Genomic DNA, 20,247 nt, shown 5'->3' on the forward strand with positions numbered 1-20,247 from the left:
GTCTCAGGTAAACAGCAACCTCAAGGTCTCGTTTTCCCAGGCTGCAAAATGGGATTGATTCTTACCTCAGAAAGAACTGCATGGACTTGTTACACTACTGCTGTAGGAAAAGAGCCTCAAACGTCTCCCCAAGTAAAACAGCGTGAGAAGGACATGTATTTGTGTGGTTCGTTTCGTTAGAGAAATGCCATTCCCCATTTACTCCCTGTGCATGGAGAGGAGCAGAGTTACACCACCAACCTCCCTGGCATCGCCCTGCAGGGAGGGAGCGCAGAGCAGCTCCTCAGCTCCTGGCATCCATGGAGGGGGAACCTGCAGCACCAACACGTGAAACCTAAAATGAACTAGACTGCATTTTGCAAAGTCCTTCTAATGTAATGTGGGTTTAGCTACTGGTCAACTCTAGAAATAACAAATCCAAATGCAGGGATCCTACAGGGGAACAATGGAGAAAGCACTTCTCACGTGCTTGGTTCCTGTGCACTAAAGGTGCTGGGATATTAGAAAAGGTAATTTAAGAGAATAAAAATTAAAAATCTGTGTAAATATATTCAGAAGTATAAAGAGGTCATCTCACTGCTAGTAAAACATAGCTAGCGAAGTGACAGAAGTTTTTCTTATTGATTGTATTTCTTTTATATGAACACTACAGGAACTGCAGGGAAAAAATTTAGAATCAGACAAAATCGTTTCTGAAGACAGGTTGTTCTCCCATTAGCTCTGCAGAACGTATTAATCCTGAAAGAGTGATATTTCCTTTCAGTTTTGCATAGCAGTGTGTACAAATAAAAATGTTAACTGCCAGGACATAATTTTCAGTATGCTTGTCTTACTTCAGATGTGTGTTTTCTGCTTGGAGCACAGCTGTTCATATATCCCAACACGAGCTTCACTGCCGTAAATATCTTCTCTATTGAGGGCTACATTCCCAAAGTGCTGCACAGGGGCCACACGTAGTGCTAACGTGAGCTGTGTGCATGCAAATCCACGCACAGCATGTAGAAAATGCAGACCATGGACCTTGACCCCAGCACTTCGCCACTGAACCAGAATTGCTCTATTTAATGTTGTGGCTGGGACATAAATCAGGTTTTTCAAAAGGCTTTTATTCAGCTAAAAGAACTCATTCTGTGATAAAATCCAAATAGATCGTGCTGCAGAGCCACGTTAATGAAGCAAAATTACTCCCAGCAACCTGGAAAACAAAATAATTTAGAAACCGAAGGTAAGATTGGCTGGGGTTTATTGCCACTTTTTTTTTTTTTTTTTTTTTTTTTTTCCAGCAGTAGAAGTCAGTGTGTGTGTTTAGCTCAATTTCTTTACTTCTGGATATCAAAACAAAGTCCTTTGCCTGTCAGCATAACACAGCTGGCAGCACCATTGGCTCTGTGCTGGAAGGTCAGAGATGCACAGCTCTGACTGAGACGTGGGCTCGTGTCCAATGCTGACGCTGCAGCGGCGCTTTTGGGGGATGGCGATGCACAGTTAGAGCTGTCTGCCTTCAGATGAGCCATTAAATCAAGGTCATTTCTGCCCATCAGTGGGGACCACCTGGGTGAAAGGTAACAATCCCATGGCAATTTTCGCCACAGTAGGATATAAGCACAATGGTCTTCACAATATTTGCTCCTAACAAATAGCTTCTGGTATCAGGTTCTTGGGAAGCAATTGTTAAGCAAAATAATAGAAATCCACGGGGCTATCCAAACAATGGAGATGATATTGCCCCCCTTGCTTTGCAAAGCTCCCTGTGTTTAGGAGGCAGGGTAGCATACTTCCAGGCACAATGAGACGACTCAGTACAAGTACAGAGTAACGCATTTTGTATAAATGCAGAATATACTGTAAGTGTTTAGAAATGTGGATTTGTGAATTTCAAGTTTCCTGAAGGGAAATTTGCAGCAATAATTATCAAATTAAGTTTGAATCATTCATCCAGACTGCTGCTTTAGGGAGAGGCAAAAATGCAAGAAACATAAGAGTATGGGAAATTAAAGAAAAGCGATTTCTACACCATTTTCTTCTGAGCCCAGCAGACAAATTCAGTCTATGGCTGGCGACAAAGGTGGCAGCTGGTGGTCATTTACTCCCCCTGTGCCCCAGCACTGCAACCGCAGGGAGAGAATCTGATGAACCGACACAAGCATTTTTTCAGCGTTCATAGAATAAATCTATATTGTAAGATCAAGAGCAGAAAGAAAGAATGGTTCAGCTAATGATGGATGTCAGGCTGTCTTTCTGAAAGTGGTGAGATATCACATAGTATCTTCAGTAAGAGCTAGAACAATACAGGATGGCATGAAAGGACGGCGCACTGCATACCGGGAACACGGGCAGTCACAGAAACCCTCCCTTCAGAGCAAGGATTCCAACCATTCTTCATGGGCTATGACCAAGCTAGAGGATTTCTGCTCTGTTTTATTATTCAGACACTGTCAGAACCTAAAATGAGGGACAATCACAAGCCAAGAAACTTCTGGGTACAAAAAGAGATTTGATTAAAATAATTAATAGAAATCTGAATTGCGTTGTAGGCAAGAAATAATGCAGCATGATTTTCTTCCCAGAGAAGCCCTCAAAAGGAAATTGAGAGGAGTCGTATCTTTTCAGGTATTGATAAAATACAGCTCTTCTTTGTGTTAATTTGAGTAATCCTAGGCAGGTTGCAAGGAAAGAAATAAGGTGCTTTATTCATTCATGTGACAAGTAAAATAAGAATGGAAGAAAATCAACTGAAAGGCAAACTACACTAAAGTTATCTTTCACCACAACTGAAAATAAGAAGCCAAACCTAATATATACACAGTAGAGAGTGAAATAAAATTAGGCATACAAATAAAAACACTGCTTCTGTAAAAATAAAAAAAATATGCATATACTTAATATCCAGCATGGGAAAAATTCCAGTGAAGTTACAATTAGATTTTGAGACCAATTTCAGTAGCAACCTATTTCACTCCTGTAACTCTATAATGATTTCATCAGTAACAAATCCTCTAGGTAGTATCACAGTGGAAAAATTAAGGATGGTGCCATTAAATAGCATCTGTAATTGTTACAATCAACTGCATATTACAAAAAAGGGTACATTTGTGGATTGAACTTCCACCAATTTGCCAGATTAACTTTTTGCTGAAAGTACCTCTCAGAGCCTTCAAGAACCTATTACCTATAGACCAAAGCTCGTGTCAAGCTCATTTTCTGCTGCAAATGAAACCGGGCATTCTTTCATAGTAGGATTTATATTACAACCACAAATATCACTGACTCCCATAAACAGTTTAGTTACAATGGTGCAAAATATGGATTTTTAAAATATCGCTGAGCGCAGGGCTGAGACTAACAGCTGTTGATATATGGATATTTCCTGAACTCGTTTGAGTCACCTCTGCTCTAAAACTCTTGCAGGAAGCTGTAAGCAGTGCTTCACAAATGGCAACAGAATTTGGGTATGAATCTGACAAAATACCAAATCTAGTGAACAGGAAGAGAGCCGTACAGATGCATGCGTGTTCCTCAAAGCATGAGAGCCTTGGGCTTCATTTCCAGAGATACCGGGAGTAGAACAAACAAGCAATCAAGAACACATTGCCCTTCCCACGTCCTGTAAGTCATTAAATAATAGTTCTACCTCTATGTAGAACATGTTGGCTTTTTAAATTATTTTTTAAGATTGTCCCATCTCAAATACACAGAAAGTAGTAGAAATCCAGGACATCCTTATGTAGACAAATACCTCATTGCATCCAGAAATAACTAAGGGTTATGTACTGAGACACTCATATTGGAAAGAAACAAAAATGCTGAATTCCTAAATCCTCTAGTAATTTAAACATTTAAAGACATTTTAAGAACTATTAAACTATATCATCTACTCAGTCACATCTAATGTAGAAATGTCTATTAGTGATATGTGGTTGCTAAAATTATGTTTGTGTTTATAAAGATGTTGCCAGACAAACTAGATTTTTCAAAGAAAGATGACATTTAGTGAGGGAGGGGGAATTACTAGATGCACTTTCAGATTTGGTAATGATTGATAAAAAAGACTGTTTTTCAGGAATTCAGAATACAATTTCCTAGATAATTGCATAAGTAATCTGAAAGTGCAAGAACTATAAATATACATACAAATCAAGTGTTTATGAACATAAAATGAACAGCTAATTTCCTAACAGATCTTGCACACTCCATTATGAAACCTGTTCCTCATATGAACAAAAGCATTTAAACTGCAAGAATGCTAAAGAAAACTGGCTCAAGCTGGAAAAAATGGCCCCAAATCTTATTTTCAGCAATAACTCAAACTGCTCACATGGACTGAAACAAACAAAAAATGCTTTGCCTTTAAGTTCTAAACCCTTTTTAATTGACCTCATACAACACAAATCTTTGCGATCTTGTTAAATCTGCCTTATCTTTACAAATGTTCTCCAATAGAAAATAAATAGCATTTGCAGAAAGAGCGGAAAAGCAAGAGGGAAGTACCCAGCTGGGTATCATCCTGGGAAACTGTGAAGCGATTCATCTCATGCAAAAGGTGTCCAAGACGTTTTAGGAAAAATAAATCCCGGGTAATTTGGTATCTAGAAGCAGAGGTAATGATATGTCGTCTGCTCCCCCAGTACAGGTGAATCCCACGCAGAGTTCTGGGAAGCTGAGATAGCTGAGACGTGAGAAGCAGGTAGACCGCTGCTATGCATGAATTAGGAAAAATAAGGAAGAGATTTGCTTGATAACACGGTGATAAAGGTGGAACTGGAAGCATCTGTTTACACTGGAAGAAATGAGAGAATGAGAAGTGGAAATATTTCATATGTTTAAGGAAGCAGGAAGGAAAGAGGTATAAACAGCTGTAGTATTTTCCATATCTCAGTCTGTGAGGGAAAACTGAAGTGGTGAACTGATAGTCCACTGCGGGATCTTCCAAGGGATGTGGGCAAAGGCCCAAAAATGGTAAATATGAAAGCAAGCAGGTTACAAACTGAGTTAATGCGGAATATGGGTCAATCACGTACTAGCAGGGAGATGAGCAGCCAATTATTTGTCTTCAGGTCTAGATTTTAGTTTTTGTGTATGCTGCTATTTAGCACGCTGAAACTAGTAGGAAAATATATGCATTATTCATGCTACTCATGGTAGACAGACACTGTAGTTTCAGTGAACAGGACTGGAAGTAATACCAGAGGAAATAGAGGCCTTAAAGGAAGACACTAATCTCAGAAACCTCAGAGTGTCACTATAATTTTATTTTTTTAAGGACTCTGTTATGATAATAGTAAGGTTTGCAGAAGATTTCTGCAGCATTCAGATAAACGACCTCACAGAAGGCCATTTCTTCCCCAGGATACGAGCTCTGGCTAACACCCACCAGAACAGGCACAAGCCATTAAATAGCGAGTGGAAGGAGCCCCACAATGTTGGTTCCTACATGATTGCCAACAGCCTGAACATAGCAAATGTTTTAGATTTCATGACAGGATTTACCTGGCGTTGTGCCCAGCAGAGGCAACTCGTCATTTTAAACAGGAAGCAATATCACTCTCATCCACTGCTTGAAAATGACTTCTCATCTACAATTATCTGTCAATTTTACCTTCTCATTTTCAGCTATCGCCAGTCTCCATATTTACAGAAGTCCATTTCTCCTTGATTCTTGCGCTCAGCTCCAAAATAATTTATTAGGAGTTACACATGCTTATCAAAGACAGACAGAATTCATGCAAAAACTAATGGCAGCCTAGGCAAGTTGCTATATATCATTATACAATGTCTGCCAACACTGCTGTCACAGTACCTGCACTGCCTTGTCCTTTGTCGATCAGAATAAAGCATTAGTACAGTGCAAAGATTATTTTTGTTGTTCTTATAAAAGTGTTCGGGCAGTAATGCACAAGCAGTAAGTGATAATATATAGGGGCAGTGGATCCCCCAGTATTTTGCAAGGAGACTCAATCTGACTGAACTTCGCTTCCTGAACTTTCCCAGAAGCGACTCGATTCAGGAACTCTACCTGCTCTTACAAACATGAGGAAGCTGAAGCAGTGAAGAGAGGAAATACTTCGGTCCAGGCCAGCGGCAGAACAGAAATTGAGACTAGTTCTCATGTGTTCCAGCCTGCTCCTCTGCCTGTCCTCTTCTGAGTAGCAGGTCAAAGCTAAGTATCATTGTTTGCATTCTAGTAATAGTACCAGCTCCTCCAGCTGTCACGGATGCTGGTGATGACATAGCATATCCAACACCAAGGATCAGCTGGAGCAGAAATAAATAGGACAGCTCCAGGACTCACCTGAATGGGGGATCCCATCAGACTTTCCCTCTATCCCCAAGACATTCTCCTGTGGGACTGTCTGGAGCTCTGCCATAGAGGGGATCAATGAAGAAACACCTGATACGTGTCTGAGAAAATTACATTTCTCTGCCTTCTTACCAGAGAGCCTATTTAGCCTTAAAAACACTGAAAAGTGCCCATTCTAAGCCTTTGGAAGACACCTGCATGGCTGCAAATAAACTTTTGAGAGATTCATCCCATTTGAGAAAGAAGTTGTACTTGTAAAGACATTGGAAAAAAAAAATTAAAAATGTATGTGAGCCCTGAGCTGAGACACAATTTTGCCATGGGTTCTTCTGGTTTGAAATCTATTCCTGGTTGCTTTTCAAAAGCCTGTCACCTCAAGACTGGATCAATACAACGCATTCATCTTGGGGCTACACCTTGAATCCATTCAGGAAACAAACCTTGCACAGAATGCAGCAGTAGCTGGCTCGTTAAAAACAGACCCCATTCCCCAAATCTCCGAGCTGTGCCTTAGAAGCTGTCCTAAATGGTAGTATATTTTCTGAGAAGAGGTAATCTGATGACTTAATGAAAGACACTTTGGGCAGTGAAGGGCAAGCCAAATTGGAGAGGACATAGGCTGAAGGAAGAAATCAGCACTTCTGGACAATGTGCACTGGATCCAAAAGGGAAGAGCGAGCAGGAAATAGGACAGATATTACATGCTAGAAACGGGATGACATGAGAAGCTATATTTTAAGCTAGAAAGTGTTAACAAAGCAATAAAATTAATTACACAATAACACCAGAGAACAAAATCGTCAGTCATTGATCAATCCTATAATATACTGTATGTCATCAAATAGTGGGTTACTGTTTTTAACTAAAGGCCAAACTTTGTCCTTCACCTTTATGGGTAATTTCTGTTATAGGATATTTGCCAGTGCTGATTTGAGCTTTTCAGTGTACCAACCTTGGTGCTACTTTGGGGTGACTTCTGTGCCTGCAGTTAGGCATTTCATGAGTCTAAATAGATTTGGAAAAAGAGCTTAGAAAATGTAGTGGGTTTACGTGGCAAGGTTTTGGTAGCAGGGAGCCATAGGGGTGGTTTCTGTGAGAAAGATCTAGAAGCTGCCCCATGTTTGGGAAGGGCCCCATTGTTTTCCAGATCCGAGCCAATAAGCGATGTTGTTTTGCGCCTCTGTGAGAGCATATTTAAGACAGGGAAAAAACGCTGCGCCACACAGCAGCCGGGAGAGTCAAGGGAGTGAGAGAACAGCCTTGCACCAAGGTCAGTGTAGAAGGAGGGGGAGAGGTGCTCCAGGTGCCGGAGCAGAAGTCCCCTGCGGCCTGTGGTGAGGACCATGGTGAAGCAGGATGTCCCCCTGCAGCCCATGGAGTACCACGGTGGAGCAGGGTTCCACGCTGCAGCCCGTGGAGGAGACCACGGTGGAGCAGGTGGCCCTGCACCGACGGAGGCTGCCGCCTGTGGAAGACCCCTGCCGGAGCAGATTCCGGGCCGGACCTGTAGCCCGTGGAGAGGAGCCCACGCAGGAGCAGGTGACCTGGCAGGAGCTGCTGCCCGTAGGGGAGCCAGGTTGGAGCAGTTTTCTCCTGAGGGATGGACCCCGTGGTACGGACCCATATCTGGAGCAGTTCTGGAAGAGCTGCTGCCTGTGGGAAGCCCACGCCGGATCAGTTCATCAAGGACTGCATCCCGTGGGTGGGACCCCACAGCACAGGGGACGAGAGTGACCGAGAAGGAGCGGCAGAGAAGAAGTGCTGTAGACTGACCATAACCCCCATTCCCCGTTCCCCTGCGCCGCTCGGGGGGAGGAGGTGGAAAAGGGTGGATGGGGGGGGGGAAGGTGCTTTTGGTTTTTTTTTCCTTTGTTTTCTCACTTCTCTCGCTTGTTAGTTGTAGGCAATAAATCTTACTATCTCCTTATGCCGAGTCTGTTTTGCCCGTTACAATAATTATTGCGTGATTTTCTCGTCCTTATCTCAATCCTTGAGCCCTTTTCACATATTTTCTCCCCATTCCTCTTTGAGGAGGGGGAGTGAGAGAGCGGCTGTGGTGGAGCTCGGCTGCCCACTCGAGCGGAACCACGACAGAAAAATACCTTTTTTTTTTTTTTTTTTCCTTCTTTAATGAGATGTGCTACAGAAACAGTATTTTTTCTTTACGAACATGACTACTAGGAACAAGAACTCAAAAGGCGGGAGGGAGAGTGGGAGGGTGGTAGCATTACTGAACTAGAACCACGGGAATCAACCCAAACCAACTTGTACTTTGGCTGGTGTAATGTTAATAAAAAGCCCTTGTGAATTCTTTGCAGTCCCTAAATGGAGCAAGCAGGTTCTACCCCCTGGAGAAATATTGATCCAAGACCTGTGACATTTTCATCACTTTCAAATCTGAAACTCTGGGTCCTAGCTATGAGATACTCTTAAAGACAAGTTCAAGAAGCTGTACTTCGAAAAAATGATGCTATTACTTGTGGAAAAGAGGACTGAACTGGTAGGAACAAGGTGAAGGCAGTAATGTGCACCCCTGGGGTGGGTGAAAAAAATGGAGGATGAATTGTTGTTATTAAGTGGACAATCACAAAATCACTTCAGTAATTTCTTTGCACTGTTTTTGGGAACTTCATTTAAAACTGTATTTATTCATCCAATGGACAACTCAACTGTTTTCCTGCATGACAGGAAGAAACAGATTACTGTAATCTCTGACTAGCTGAATATGACAAATATATCAAATGGGGAGGGGGAAGATATAGATGGAAGAAAGAAATACTGCAAATAAACACAGAACTTCATTTTCTTCCCATCCCTCCCCAAACTGAATTGCTTTTTCTTTAAGGGTGCAGCCCCATGGACACGATTTACCATGAACTTTTCAATGTTAGTAGTGATATCACTTATTGGTAGAGAGATAGTGCAAAAATGATTTACGATGAATAGACAGACAAAAATTACAGCTAGTGCTATGCTTACAGAAAACTTAGCTCCTCGTTACATACAGCGTAACTGTGTCAGGTAGAGCTCTAGAATGCACACGCTGCGAGCACAGTTATGCCAGTAAGGAACATGAGGTTTAAGATAGTCATACAGGATCTCTTACAGACCAAATACCACATTTTTGGTAGTACGAATCAACGTATTTAGTCAGACAAAAGAGGCTATCCCGAGAAAAGCAATTTTTTAAATTTTTTTTGCTGATACGATCTGCATCTGCTCTAAGAGGGTCTCTCAGCTCATTTCTTTCTATGCAACAGCTACACCAGCCCACCTGTTCCAGCCCAGTCTGAGAGCAGACAGCACAGATTAGCAGACGAAATGCATTTAAGGTTCACAATTTAATCTAACAAAAAGCCTAAGAGAAAAGGCTTGCGGTACAAACTTTCCACCAACTCAGAGAACAATAAAAAGACAGAACTATGTATTCAATCCACAGAGCTGTGCAGCAGAACCTGAAGCTGCCAAACACAGGCTATGACAGATGGCCAAGGGAGCAAACTTGGAAAGCAAAGGCTTTCAAGGAAGATGGCAGTAGCTTTAAAACTAGCCAGCAATTGGCATGATTGTCACTGTTAGAAGTCTGTCTCCTGAGCAAGTTCTAGCTGCTGTGTTTACATGCACACCCATGAATGTATGTGTGACTGCGAGCGTGAGGCTGGCGCTCCACTTCCCTGCAGGGAAGTATTAACAGCCTCAGGTCCGCCCAGTGCTGCACAGCTCTGCCAGAATAGCTATGCTGGGCAAGTGCTCAAAGAGCTAAAATTCCTGATTGCCAGAGCCAGCAGAAGCCCCTTGTGTAGAAACAATTATACGAGCAAAACTCCATTTTCACTGGCTGCTCTTACCCCATGGTGTATTTTGTGCACCAGTACAGAGAGTACCTTAGCCATTATCTCTGCATCCAGAACTAGGGACACTTTGCTGCAAAGCACACCTTGAATCTCTCTGAGAAATACACCCCGAGTCTAACACAGGAGGCTGCCACTGGACTCGCTATGATGAAGGCGTCTTAATTTTTAAACAGCAGTGTTGGGATGAAATTGTGTAAATGGCAGAACAGTGCTCTCTCGGCTGATGAAATGAAACACAAGACAGCTTGCTTGCTAATAATGCCAACCAGCCCGCCCTTCATTTAGCAAATATTATTGACAAAAGCTGAGATGATATCATGGTAATAGAATTCATGAGCATGTTCAGGTTATAGCAAGCTTCTCCTTCCCTCCATTGATAGTAAGCTTTGTCCTTGTCCATTTATTACTCTGGCCAGCCCACCTTTCACATCTTCCCCTGTGGTTTGGCCTCATTCAAGAAGCTGTTAAAAACCTCCCAGCTCTCTTCCTTCCCAGAATGCTTCATTCATCTCATCTGGTCCTGCTGCTATTTGGCTAAAAACAAAATTTACTGATAGAAATCTCTCTGTCAAGCTGGCTGACTGCAAAACTTAACTCTGTCTCTGTTTCCCAAATGTCCTCAAGTCAGTTTTCACAGCGCCTCTCATTTGGACAGGCGTCCATCCTCCACGCTCCTCACATGGAAAGCTCAGCTGGAACTTTCTTGGAGGGAGACTAGTGTTATCTAACAGAAACCTTCCCCTCAGCAGTAGTAAAAAAAAATCCCAAAGAAAGTGGGAGAAATCTCTGGAAATAACATACAACCAGGATAGATGGCATACCTGTGACAGCAGGCACCTCTTCTGGTATAACCTGTAAGCTCTGTGCAAGAGAGCAACCCAGCCCAGGGCTCTGTGCGTTGTGCACATTTATTCCTACCAGACCAGACTCTTTAAGGACTGACTTTGGCATAGCTTGCCGGCTGATAGCAATCTCAAGTTCCTTTGCCGTTTTTTGAAAAAGCAGAGCTGCCATGCAGGCAACACTGCTTGGCTCATCACATTCAGGCTCTGTGGAGCAGATTTAATTCCTTTGTACAGAATACTTGATGGATTTATCCTGGCACTTGACTTTTTCCTCACGAGACACCATCCGAGTTGTGGCAGCTTTAAAAACCTAAACTAATTCCATATATACAGAGAAAAAAGGCTGAGCTGGCAGGATTTATTCTACTGAGGACACACACGATCTGTGCTCCCTTCCCTCTTGTAGGTTCATAACAGCCTGAGTGGTGCCAGGTGGACCTTGCAGCTTATTCTGAAGGTTTGCTCTTCTCCTAGGCCAAAAGGTGCTGGAAAGAGGAAGAAGCAAGTGGAGACTCCGGCAATAATTTGTTTAGTGAGCTCCATATCCATAATGTAAAATGTGCTCCTAGTGGTTAAAGTCGTCGGCAGGAATTTTATTTTCAAGCATGTGCCTATAGCTCCCTGCGCTGGGAATGTGAGCTCCAGTACAGTTAGCAAACACAGAGAAAAAAATGTATGTATACACAAATCTCTCTCAGAAGTGTACCAAGCAGTACGTTGTCATTACAATGTTATGTAGCCAATCCTTCTGTAATATTTCCAGCAAAAATTGTTCCTGAAAATTTATAAGGCAGAAGCAGAAAAATATCCAGAAACATGTGGCGTGTTTAGTTTTACTTCTCTTATTATTATGATGGTGATGATTACAAGATTACTAAAGCTGAAATGATGTAAATGAGCAACTGACATAAAATTGTGTCTTAGGAAGGCTATCAATGATAGATGGCAGAGAAGCAAATGACCTTTTCTTAACAAAATACCCTATGAATTCTTAAGCTGCAGCAATGAATAAAGTCCCAAAGGAAAAGACAGGATGGAAATCATGAATGTGTCAGAAATTAAAGACTAAAGCAACTTTTTGTTACAGGGAGTTCTGCTTGATGTAGCTTTTTAGTCTCTCTAGGACCCAATTTTTCCCTGCAAGAGAATAAAACCAACACCTCCGAAGGCCGCTGAACGCAGCAGTCCAAGCTCACTGCCTGGTACCTTCTGCTTTAGCAAGGAAGCCCAGTGCTATTCCCTCAGTTTCTTCTCGTAGTAAGAGTGATTCTGCATCCACCACTAAGGCTAAACCTAAACCCTCCCAGGCGGATCACTAGCTTTGCTTATTTTAAGTATTTCATTCTACAATTTCAGTCCTTTTAAAATTATTGCTGACTTCCCATATCTGGAAAGAAACTAATATTAAAACATCCATCACATTCTTTGCTTTCTTTGTGCATTTTTAAATTTAGCTATTAAACTTTTATAAGAACATGGTCTCTCATGATTGCTACGGCTCCTTCCTATGATTACTCCTAACATGCTTGACAACCACGCTCTTGCTCTTGCAGAAATGGTGTGTGCCTTCTCTCATGATCTGAGAGCACAGCCCATAGCCTGCGTTTCTGCATGTTATGTTAGTTTTCCTCTATACTTGGTGTTGTTTTTCATTGTATGTTAGTTTTTGTTGTTGTTGTTGATGTTTTTAATGAAATGACCTTATTGATAATTATTATTAATACACAAACAAGCATTAGGTCTGCAGCTTCTTCTTTTTTTTATTCATACCTGGAACATTTCGTCTAAATAGAAATTCATGGAAACCCCCATTCATTTCAGTTGAGATCTACCACAGAACTCCTGGTAAAAAGAAAAAAACAAGGTCTCTATGTTCTTATATGTATGTGGCTCTACCTGCCACAGCTGGCAAGCAGTTATTGCTTGTATAGTAGTCTGCCCAGATCCCAGGACAGAATGCTACGTGATATGCTCCAAATTTTTGTCTTCAATATCAACACAGTATTGATGGGTTTTTCAGTTACAAAAGAAGTTAAAAAATCGTAACAGCTACAATGCCTGTTCATTTTATCTACTGCTCATCGCTATACTATGAGATTCTTCAATGTTCATGAAACAAAGCCTTTTCTCTCCCTCTGAATTCATTTTAGATTAAGCCATTAGATCTCACAGCTGCAGTTTAATGTAGGATTTTAGGTCATCTCAGAACGTACCCTTTCCCAAGAACAGTTTTAATCTTTGTATAGTACTTGAATATACTTCTTATAATTATGTTTCAAGTGTTATTGCAGCTATATTTCAGATTTTACGTATGTAAGAAAATGCTATATTATTTTAATACTGACGGTAGAATAAAAATCTATTCAAAATTCACCTTTCAGGAAGCACAGTCAAATATCCAAGAACACTATTAGACTTGCTCAGCATAAAGTTTCAAACTGCTAATGGGTTTTAAATTGATGTCATAATGCCGCAATTTAAATACATGGCTAGAACTCTTTGTAGAGTAGGAGTAGTATGGAAGAGAGACGAAGGTTATATTTTCTATACTTGCTTCTTTTTATCTGCTTGCCCATTCTTGATACACAAGAAGTATCATCACATCAGCTTGGAGTGGGGGCGTGAAGTTTACTCAAAGTACAATAGGCTTCAATTAGGTATCCACTCTGGAGTTGTATCAAAATTAAATTTTATATGAAAAAATACCAGGAATAAGATAAAAGTAATCAGCACCATAGACATGGCATTTCTTAAAAGATGGATTTCATCATTTCAGGGCCTATCACCAAAATCCACAGGTTCAAGGGAGAGGAATTAAGAGACAGAAAAGATGGTAAAGGTCATCTCAGCCATACACCTCCTTTCCACTGTAAGGTCAAAATTCCTGTACTTAGGTGAGAGAGCGCTACTGCAAATCAGGCAAATCTGAAAGTGTCCTCCCAGATGTGGGCATTGAAAAGGGAGAAATCTCCCTGCGGAGGACTAAGGGATCCTCTTGTGTTGTGGGGAAGGGAAGGGATGGGATGCAAGTATTCTAGGTGAGGAATCATCTCTTTCCGAAATATCTCAAAAGTCAAATTAAAATGTGTCTAGACATAATGGGCCAGTATAGTACAACACTTCACATCTATTTATACTTCAAATATAGTATGTTTACTGTACATAAAGTCAGTTTTTCTAAAGCTGTTGCTATAGCTACAAATCAAGGAAACCATAGCAACAACACAGTATTATGCACAGCCCTAATTAGGGATTAAGTTATGTCTCTCTTCGCAGTTTATATTAAATACTCCCGTATAATCTAGTTAGAGTAATCTTAAAATGTTTTCAGACTTTTTTAATAATAAGAATTCCATACAATTATACTGTCAAGTCAAATACACAACATACTCAAAATGTGCCTTTAAAGCATTTTTTCGATCATACCTAATAATATACATGTCACTGGTTTTTACTTAAGTACAAATGTTCATATCACCATATTTTCTGACCTTCTTTAATACAAATCATTGATCACTTTAGCCCTAACCACCGAAGTAATTGATTTTCCGTCACCTCATAAGGTTTCCAGCTCTTATCCCATCCAGCCTTACCCAAAAGAAATTAACTCCTCCTAACTCCAACTTTCCCCCCCCCCCATGGATTAAAGGTGGATGCTTTTTCTTCCCTTTTCCCTTTTTCCTTGGAGAGTAAGTATTGGAGGGAGGAATGGGAAACGAATATTAGATGACTGACTGGGCTGGTGCTAAAGTACATTCATTACCTTGTTTTGCTGACCTTGCATATGTGTTATTTTAGTACACAGAGAAGCTGGCAAACAACATGCAGCCAGGCACACTGCTGCAGGAGTGGAGCCTGAGAGGTAAAGGAGAACAGAGAGTGGTGAAGAAAGAAGAAGGATGCTGGATGTGGGTGAGGAACAGAAGGCAGCATTATCAAACAGCAGGAGACATGTAGGGCCCAGTGGGGTGACAGGCTTCAAAAGACACCCTAGAAGACTATGAACATATTCAGTGGGTGTGCACAGATTCTCTCAACAAAAGAGAAAACCATAATTCATGTCTTTAAAAGCCTTCTCTCCTATCTTCCCTTCTACCACATACATTTCTAATAATTCATTAGGGTATAGTTTCCCCACCTTTTAGTCCTTGCTCACTGATGAGATGGCAGCAGTCCCTTTTTGTAAAAGCCTCGGCTACATTTGTTTGGGGCATTAGCTGCCCTCACAGCCTGGAGCTTCTGCTTATCTCACATACTATGGCAGCATAAAAACACTAGGCAAGGATATCTGAATCCTATGAAATGAGCAGAAATTTAATGTGTTTGGCACTTACACTTACCGAAATGATAGAACTGTGGCTTTAATCTCTGAACAACTGAGAAATGCTGGCCATTTTAATACAAATAGTACGCCAGTGCTTATTTCCACGCTTTTATAAAGCAATCTGTTATATAGATTGTAGTCACAGAGAACATCTGAGTGCAGGTTAGGAACATGAGCTGCGTAAAAGCTTTTCACATGGGCAGCACAATAAAACTTCTCTCGCACTGGGAATAATTAAGTCAGAAGATAGTGCATTCACAATTAGCAGGGCATGTTCAGTTTCTTCATTATCATTTTAATTAGCAAATATTAATGTAATCTACAAGTACAAGAGGGAAAACAACTAAAATTACTAAGTTTAAGGAGTCCTTCATGACCTAAGCTAAATTGAGACAAATGTCTTACTAATCAGTACTGGACACCAACTTTCAGGACATTCATTTCCATTTACTGTTAGAACTTCCAAGCGTGTTATCAAATTTAAGAATGAATTAAGGCTCCCACAGGCTACATCTAACCTCTGATGAAGGCAATGGTTAATAAAAATGGATTAGATGCTCTTCTCCTCTTCAGTTATCAGTTCAGACTGATAGTGATCAAGTGACTGTGGCAGCTCTGCCTCATTCAGATTCCACGCCTGTGGCTGTAGCAATCACGTAACCCAGTGACACACAGAACACACTGCCCTCTCATTTTTAGTGGGTTCCTGGTGCTTTTATATTTAAGATATGCTGGACGAAGCCTTAGCCTCTTTGAACTCAACAGCAGAGCTCTCATTCATTTCACCGGGACTCAGATTCACCCTGACTCAAACAGATTTCCTTTCTGGTGCTTGTCCTTTTTCTGCCCTGCAGATGAAGTACTTTGGCCTCCAGTATAATCAATGATGCATCTTACATGAACAACAATTAAAAGATAAAGAGGTTTAAAAGAAGCTATCTCCTAAAGACTACAGTCCTTTCTCATAAGGATTTTCATTTTTAACTCTCTAGCAGTAAAATAATAAATAACTTGTCCAATGCTCTTGTAGGACTGAGTATCATGAGGTGGTAAACTATCCAATTCATGAATATAATCATTACAATTTTATAAATAAAAATTAGTAGTAAATGGAACCCAAAGTATTTCTCACGATTGACAGTGCTATAACTAATCAGAAAGAGCTTTTAGAAAGTTGTTGTTTTTTTTTTTTTATGTTAGCAAATTTATTTTCCAAGTTTGCATCTCTTAATAATAGTACACACAAAGACAGAAAGGGGAAGATTTTGCAGAAAAAGCACCACTGCCATGGAAAATCAACATTGTCATTAGACATTTTGCCAACCGAGATAGTATAAAGCAAAAGTCCTTGTAAAATATTCTTTTATCAACCCCCAAAAAAAGTATTTTGCAAGGGAGCTAGAGGCCAATGCATTTTTAAAATATAGACAAAATACCCAGTTTCAGAAAAACCCTTTAAATCTCCAGCTCTATATCTTTGCTAAACTTACAAACATTCATAACAAAAATCATTCTCTTTTTCTTCTATGCACATAGAAATACAGATAAACTACTTCTAACTTTGGTATCCTAGGCAAAATTAAGTCCTAAGACTTCTATTACAAACATACACAATACAACTTCATGTGTATAGTCTGAAGGTTGGAATTCATTTGGAAAATTCTCTTGCTTGTGTAAAATTCAGTTGTCACTGTAACCAAGAATTATTTTGAGGGCAACTCGCTTTTCTATCCACTGCAACCAGTACAAAAATGAAAATAATTAAGTGGTTGTTTAAGTGGTAGCACACTTTTAAAAGACACTTTGCTCAGACACACTCCTTTCTTAAGGTTTTACACTGGGCAGTAGAAAACAAGTTATGTGGGATCAGAGAGAGTTTTACTGGTCTATTTTGCAGCACTTTTGATACGAGGCCTTACCTCTTGTGTCTTCACGTTTACATATCCATAGTGAGTTCTCAGAGGCTGCCTTTGGCCGTTAGAAAATGGTATCCACTTGACACTGGTTTGTCCAAAGCAGTTTAGAATCAAAGGGAAAGTTACTTCATTGGTGAGACGAACGATGATCAGACAGAGGAATGCTGCAATGAAACTCACAGCAACAACAGACTTTCTCTGTAATACAAAGAAAGAAAAATAAGTATTAAAAAGAAAAAAGTATTAAAATGAATAGTTAATTTTAATTTAAAAATGTATCTCCTATTGTAGGATGAGGGAAAAATGGTTTAGAAAACTATTGTAAGATTATTTTGTATGGTAGTCACCTTGCTGCAAGAACAAAAGAAGACCGGTGTACTGGTTCATTTTGCTTCAATAAATGTGTATTTTAGGGACTGAGACTTTCTTTTAGAACAGGTAGGAAATAAATTGACTTTGCTCAAAAACTATCGTTTTATTTCTTACAATGTTTCAAAACACATCTACCAGTTTTAAATTTTATTTGTATTTGTAATTAAGATTTTTTTTCTGTAAACATTCACAGCAAAGCCTCTATGCACAATCATCAGTGCTGTGGGCACAAATAAATATACAAAGTGCAAATGCCATTTGCAGCCACACAAAATAAAGTCTACTGTGAAGACAAAGGTCACTGCTGATTTTCTTTATTGTGTGCTATTTTTAAATCATCTCTGTGCAACAGAACTTACACTCTAATCTTAAATATTTTAGAATGGTCGGTGAAGTCGGCACAACCTGCTGCCTTATTCCAGGTTCACAAATTTACAAAGGCATTAGTATCTTGGACAAGATGACCTCCGCTGTTAATAATGTACCAGATCTGCAGCCTGTATCTAATTAACCTTTGCTTTCCACCTCTGACCTATCCATTTGGCTGGACTGGTTAATACAACCACAAAAAGATACCAACCTTTTCCCTGGGTAACTCCTCAGTCTACAGGAGAAAAACTAAAAGAAGTAAGCTAAAAGAGAGGGGAACATCTATCTTTAAAATATTGCAGTCAACTACTTCTGGACAAACTATTTACGAACAAAAAGGGTTAGCTGGCATAAGTAATGCTTTGTGGTATGATACTCAATTGTAAAGGTGATTTTTTTTACAATCTCCCTGACAGAATGCAGCAATGATCATTTCCAGGTGTTTCCTACAGTACTTCAACAACTTTCTAGCTTTACCGAATTTGCTACAGTTCAGTCATCCTAGTGAGTTTAATTCTATCGCTCTAAACAATAACAAAGAGACTTATTTATTTATTTTAAACCTAAAAGTCTACCTAAGTGTAACCCTCAGTGCTGGATGGCAGAATCTGATCCCCATAATTCCTGTCTACAAACACCACCAACCCATGGGAGCCAGCACTTTACGTGTTTGACTGTTTTTGCACATGAAGGCCATGAGATCACAGGTGCTGCAATAGTGGCGGAGGGATGAAAGCTGAGCTCTGACACCCACCATATAAAAGAAATGAATTTCTTCTTTGGAGGTTCATTTGAAGATACTCAAATTCAAAACATCAAGCAGAAAAAACAATGATATTTACGCAGCAAGCATCCAGTGAAACACGTAAAGTTGTACTGAACGTGACACAGGAGGCTCATGTGCTCCTGCACAGAGCCTGCAGGCACCGCTGCCGTGCTTCGGGTCAGCGTCTGGCCACCGAAAACTGTGAGGATCACAAAGAGCTCACAGAAAATTTGCAGGGATATTACTGTATCAGCACTTAAAGAGCTGAGAAAATAGTGCCTTGCGGCAGGGTTTGGATGGCACAATTGCATGGCTCTATCTGTTTCAAGGTATTTGGAGGCTGCAATTAATAAGAAAGAAGAAACAAAAGACCGAGATGGGAGAGCTGGGTGAATGAGGTCACTGAGGAGAAAGGGGAGAGGATGATGAAGAGAAGTGTTCTGGCAACATGATTCAGCGAGGAATCTCAGTCAACTAATGGCTGTGTAATGCTAAATTAAACCCAGCAAATCTTCAGAGGACAGTGTAACAGCCACAACCCCATCACAGCTCTCAGCATCTATGGAAGCCACTGCACTTTTCATCAGCTGCATTATAACAGATTTACATTAAATTGCAATAAACTGGCTGGGGAGCACTTCTGTGTCACTTCTCTTTGTGCCAGATGGAAACAGAAATGTTTAGCTATATATCAGGGCCTTGTAAGTGTTAAGAGCAGCCAAGATGTGCAGCACCAGTGATAATCGTAAAGCAGTGAAAAAGAGCATAGATTAGTCATATTATTTATTGCAAATCTCAATTAAAAGATTGCAAATATTTAAAAGGGAATCTAGCTACTCATTCCACTACATGGGCACACTTCAATCAAAATGTCCATAACAGGAAAAAGTGACCCTGCCCTATGTGAGGCCACTATCTGATTTCCACATACATGTACTTTATGATGTACTTTACGGCTTGTCAAATGCCTTTTTTTTTTTTTTTTTTTATCTTGCTTTGCTTTGTACAGAGATGTTCCGAACTTGAAAAGGTTGTGATCAGCTCTGCATGCGTCACGTAGGAAGCTTTTCAAAGAACCTCCACCCCAGAAGAAGTCAGATTGTGTAGCCACAACACATTCATTAGGATGCCAGGCGCTTTTTATATTCCTTCTCTTTAAATGCACTACAACAGGAGAAAAGAAAAGTATGGCTTTCTTCTGTTTTGGTATTTAAGAAAATATGGTTTGAAAAAGAAAACAACAAAGATTTTTCTGTATGTTGCTGAGCTAGAAAGAACCTGCAGTAACCACAACAGCACAGTGAGAGAAAGGAATTTTTACAACAGAAAGGAACTGAGGCATCTGTTACAATTGTTGGGGGAAAAAAAAATCTTGGCATATGCAAGCCAAATACCTGCCTAACAACTTGTACAAAGGACGAGTGCATTCAGGATTCAGTTCGACTGCAGATTTTACTGAAGCCATGAGATCTAACAGTATTCATTCTCTGAAGGAAGCACTAC

At 40.3% G+C, this 20,247-nt stretch overlaps 1 protein-coding gene across 4 annotated transcripts in view; it reads right to left on the bottom strand.

Moving 5' to 3' along the window:
- Positions 1–20,247, bottom strand: part of ST6GALNAC3 (ST6 N-acetylgalactosaminide alpha-2,6-sialyltransferase 3) — a gene marked incomplete at its 3' end in the record, with an annotated part of 226,033 nt that overhangs the window by 101,018 nt on the left and 104,768 nt on the right. For all 4 annotated transcript variants that reach the window (XM_082766335.1, XM_082766336.1, XM_082766337.1 and 1 more), the window contains exon 2: positions 17,241–17,435. In XM_082766335.1, coding sequence (XP_082622461.1) covers positions 17,241–17,435 — 195 coding nt within the window. The remainder of the gene's footprint in view (positions 1–17,240; positions 17,436–20,247) is intronic.

Source organism: Aythya marila, assembly GCF_965140915.1.
Source record: "Aythya marila genome assembly, chromosome: 8".
Lineage (NCBI taxonomy): Eukaryota > Metazoa > Chordata > Aves > Anseriformes > Anatidae > Aythya > Aythya marila.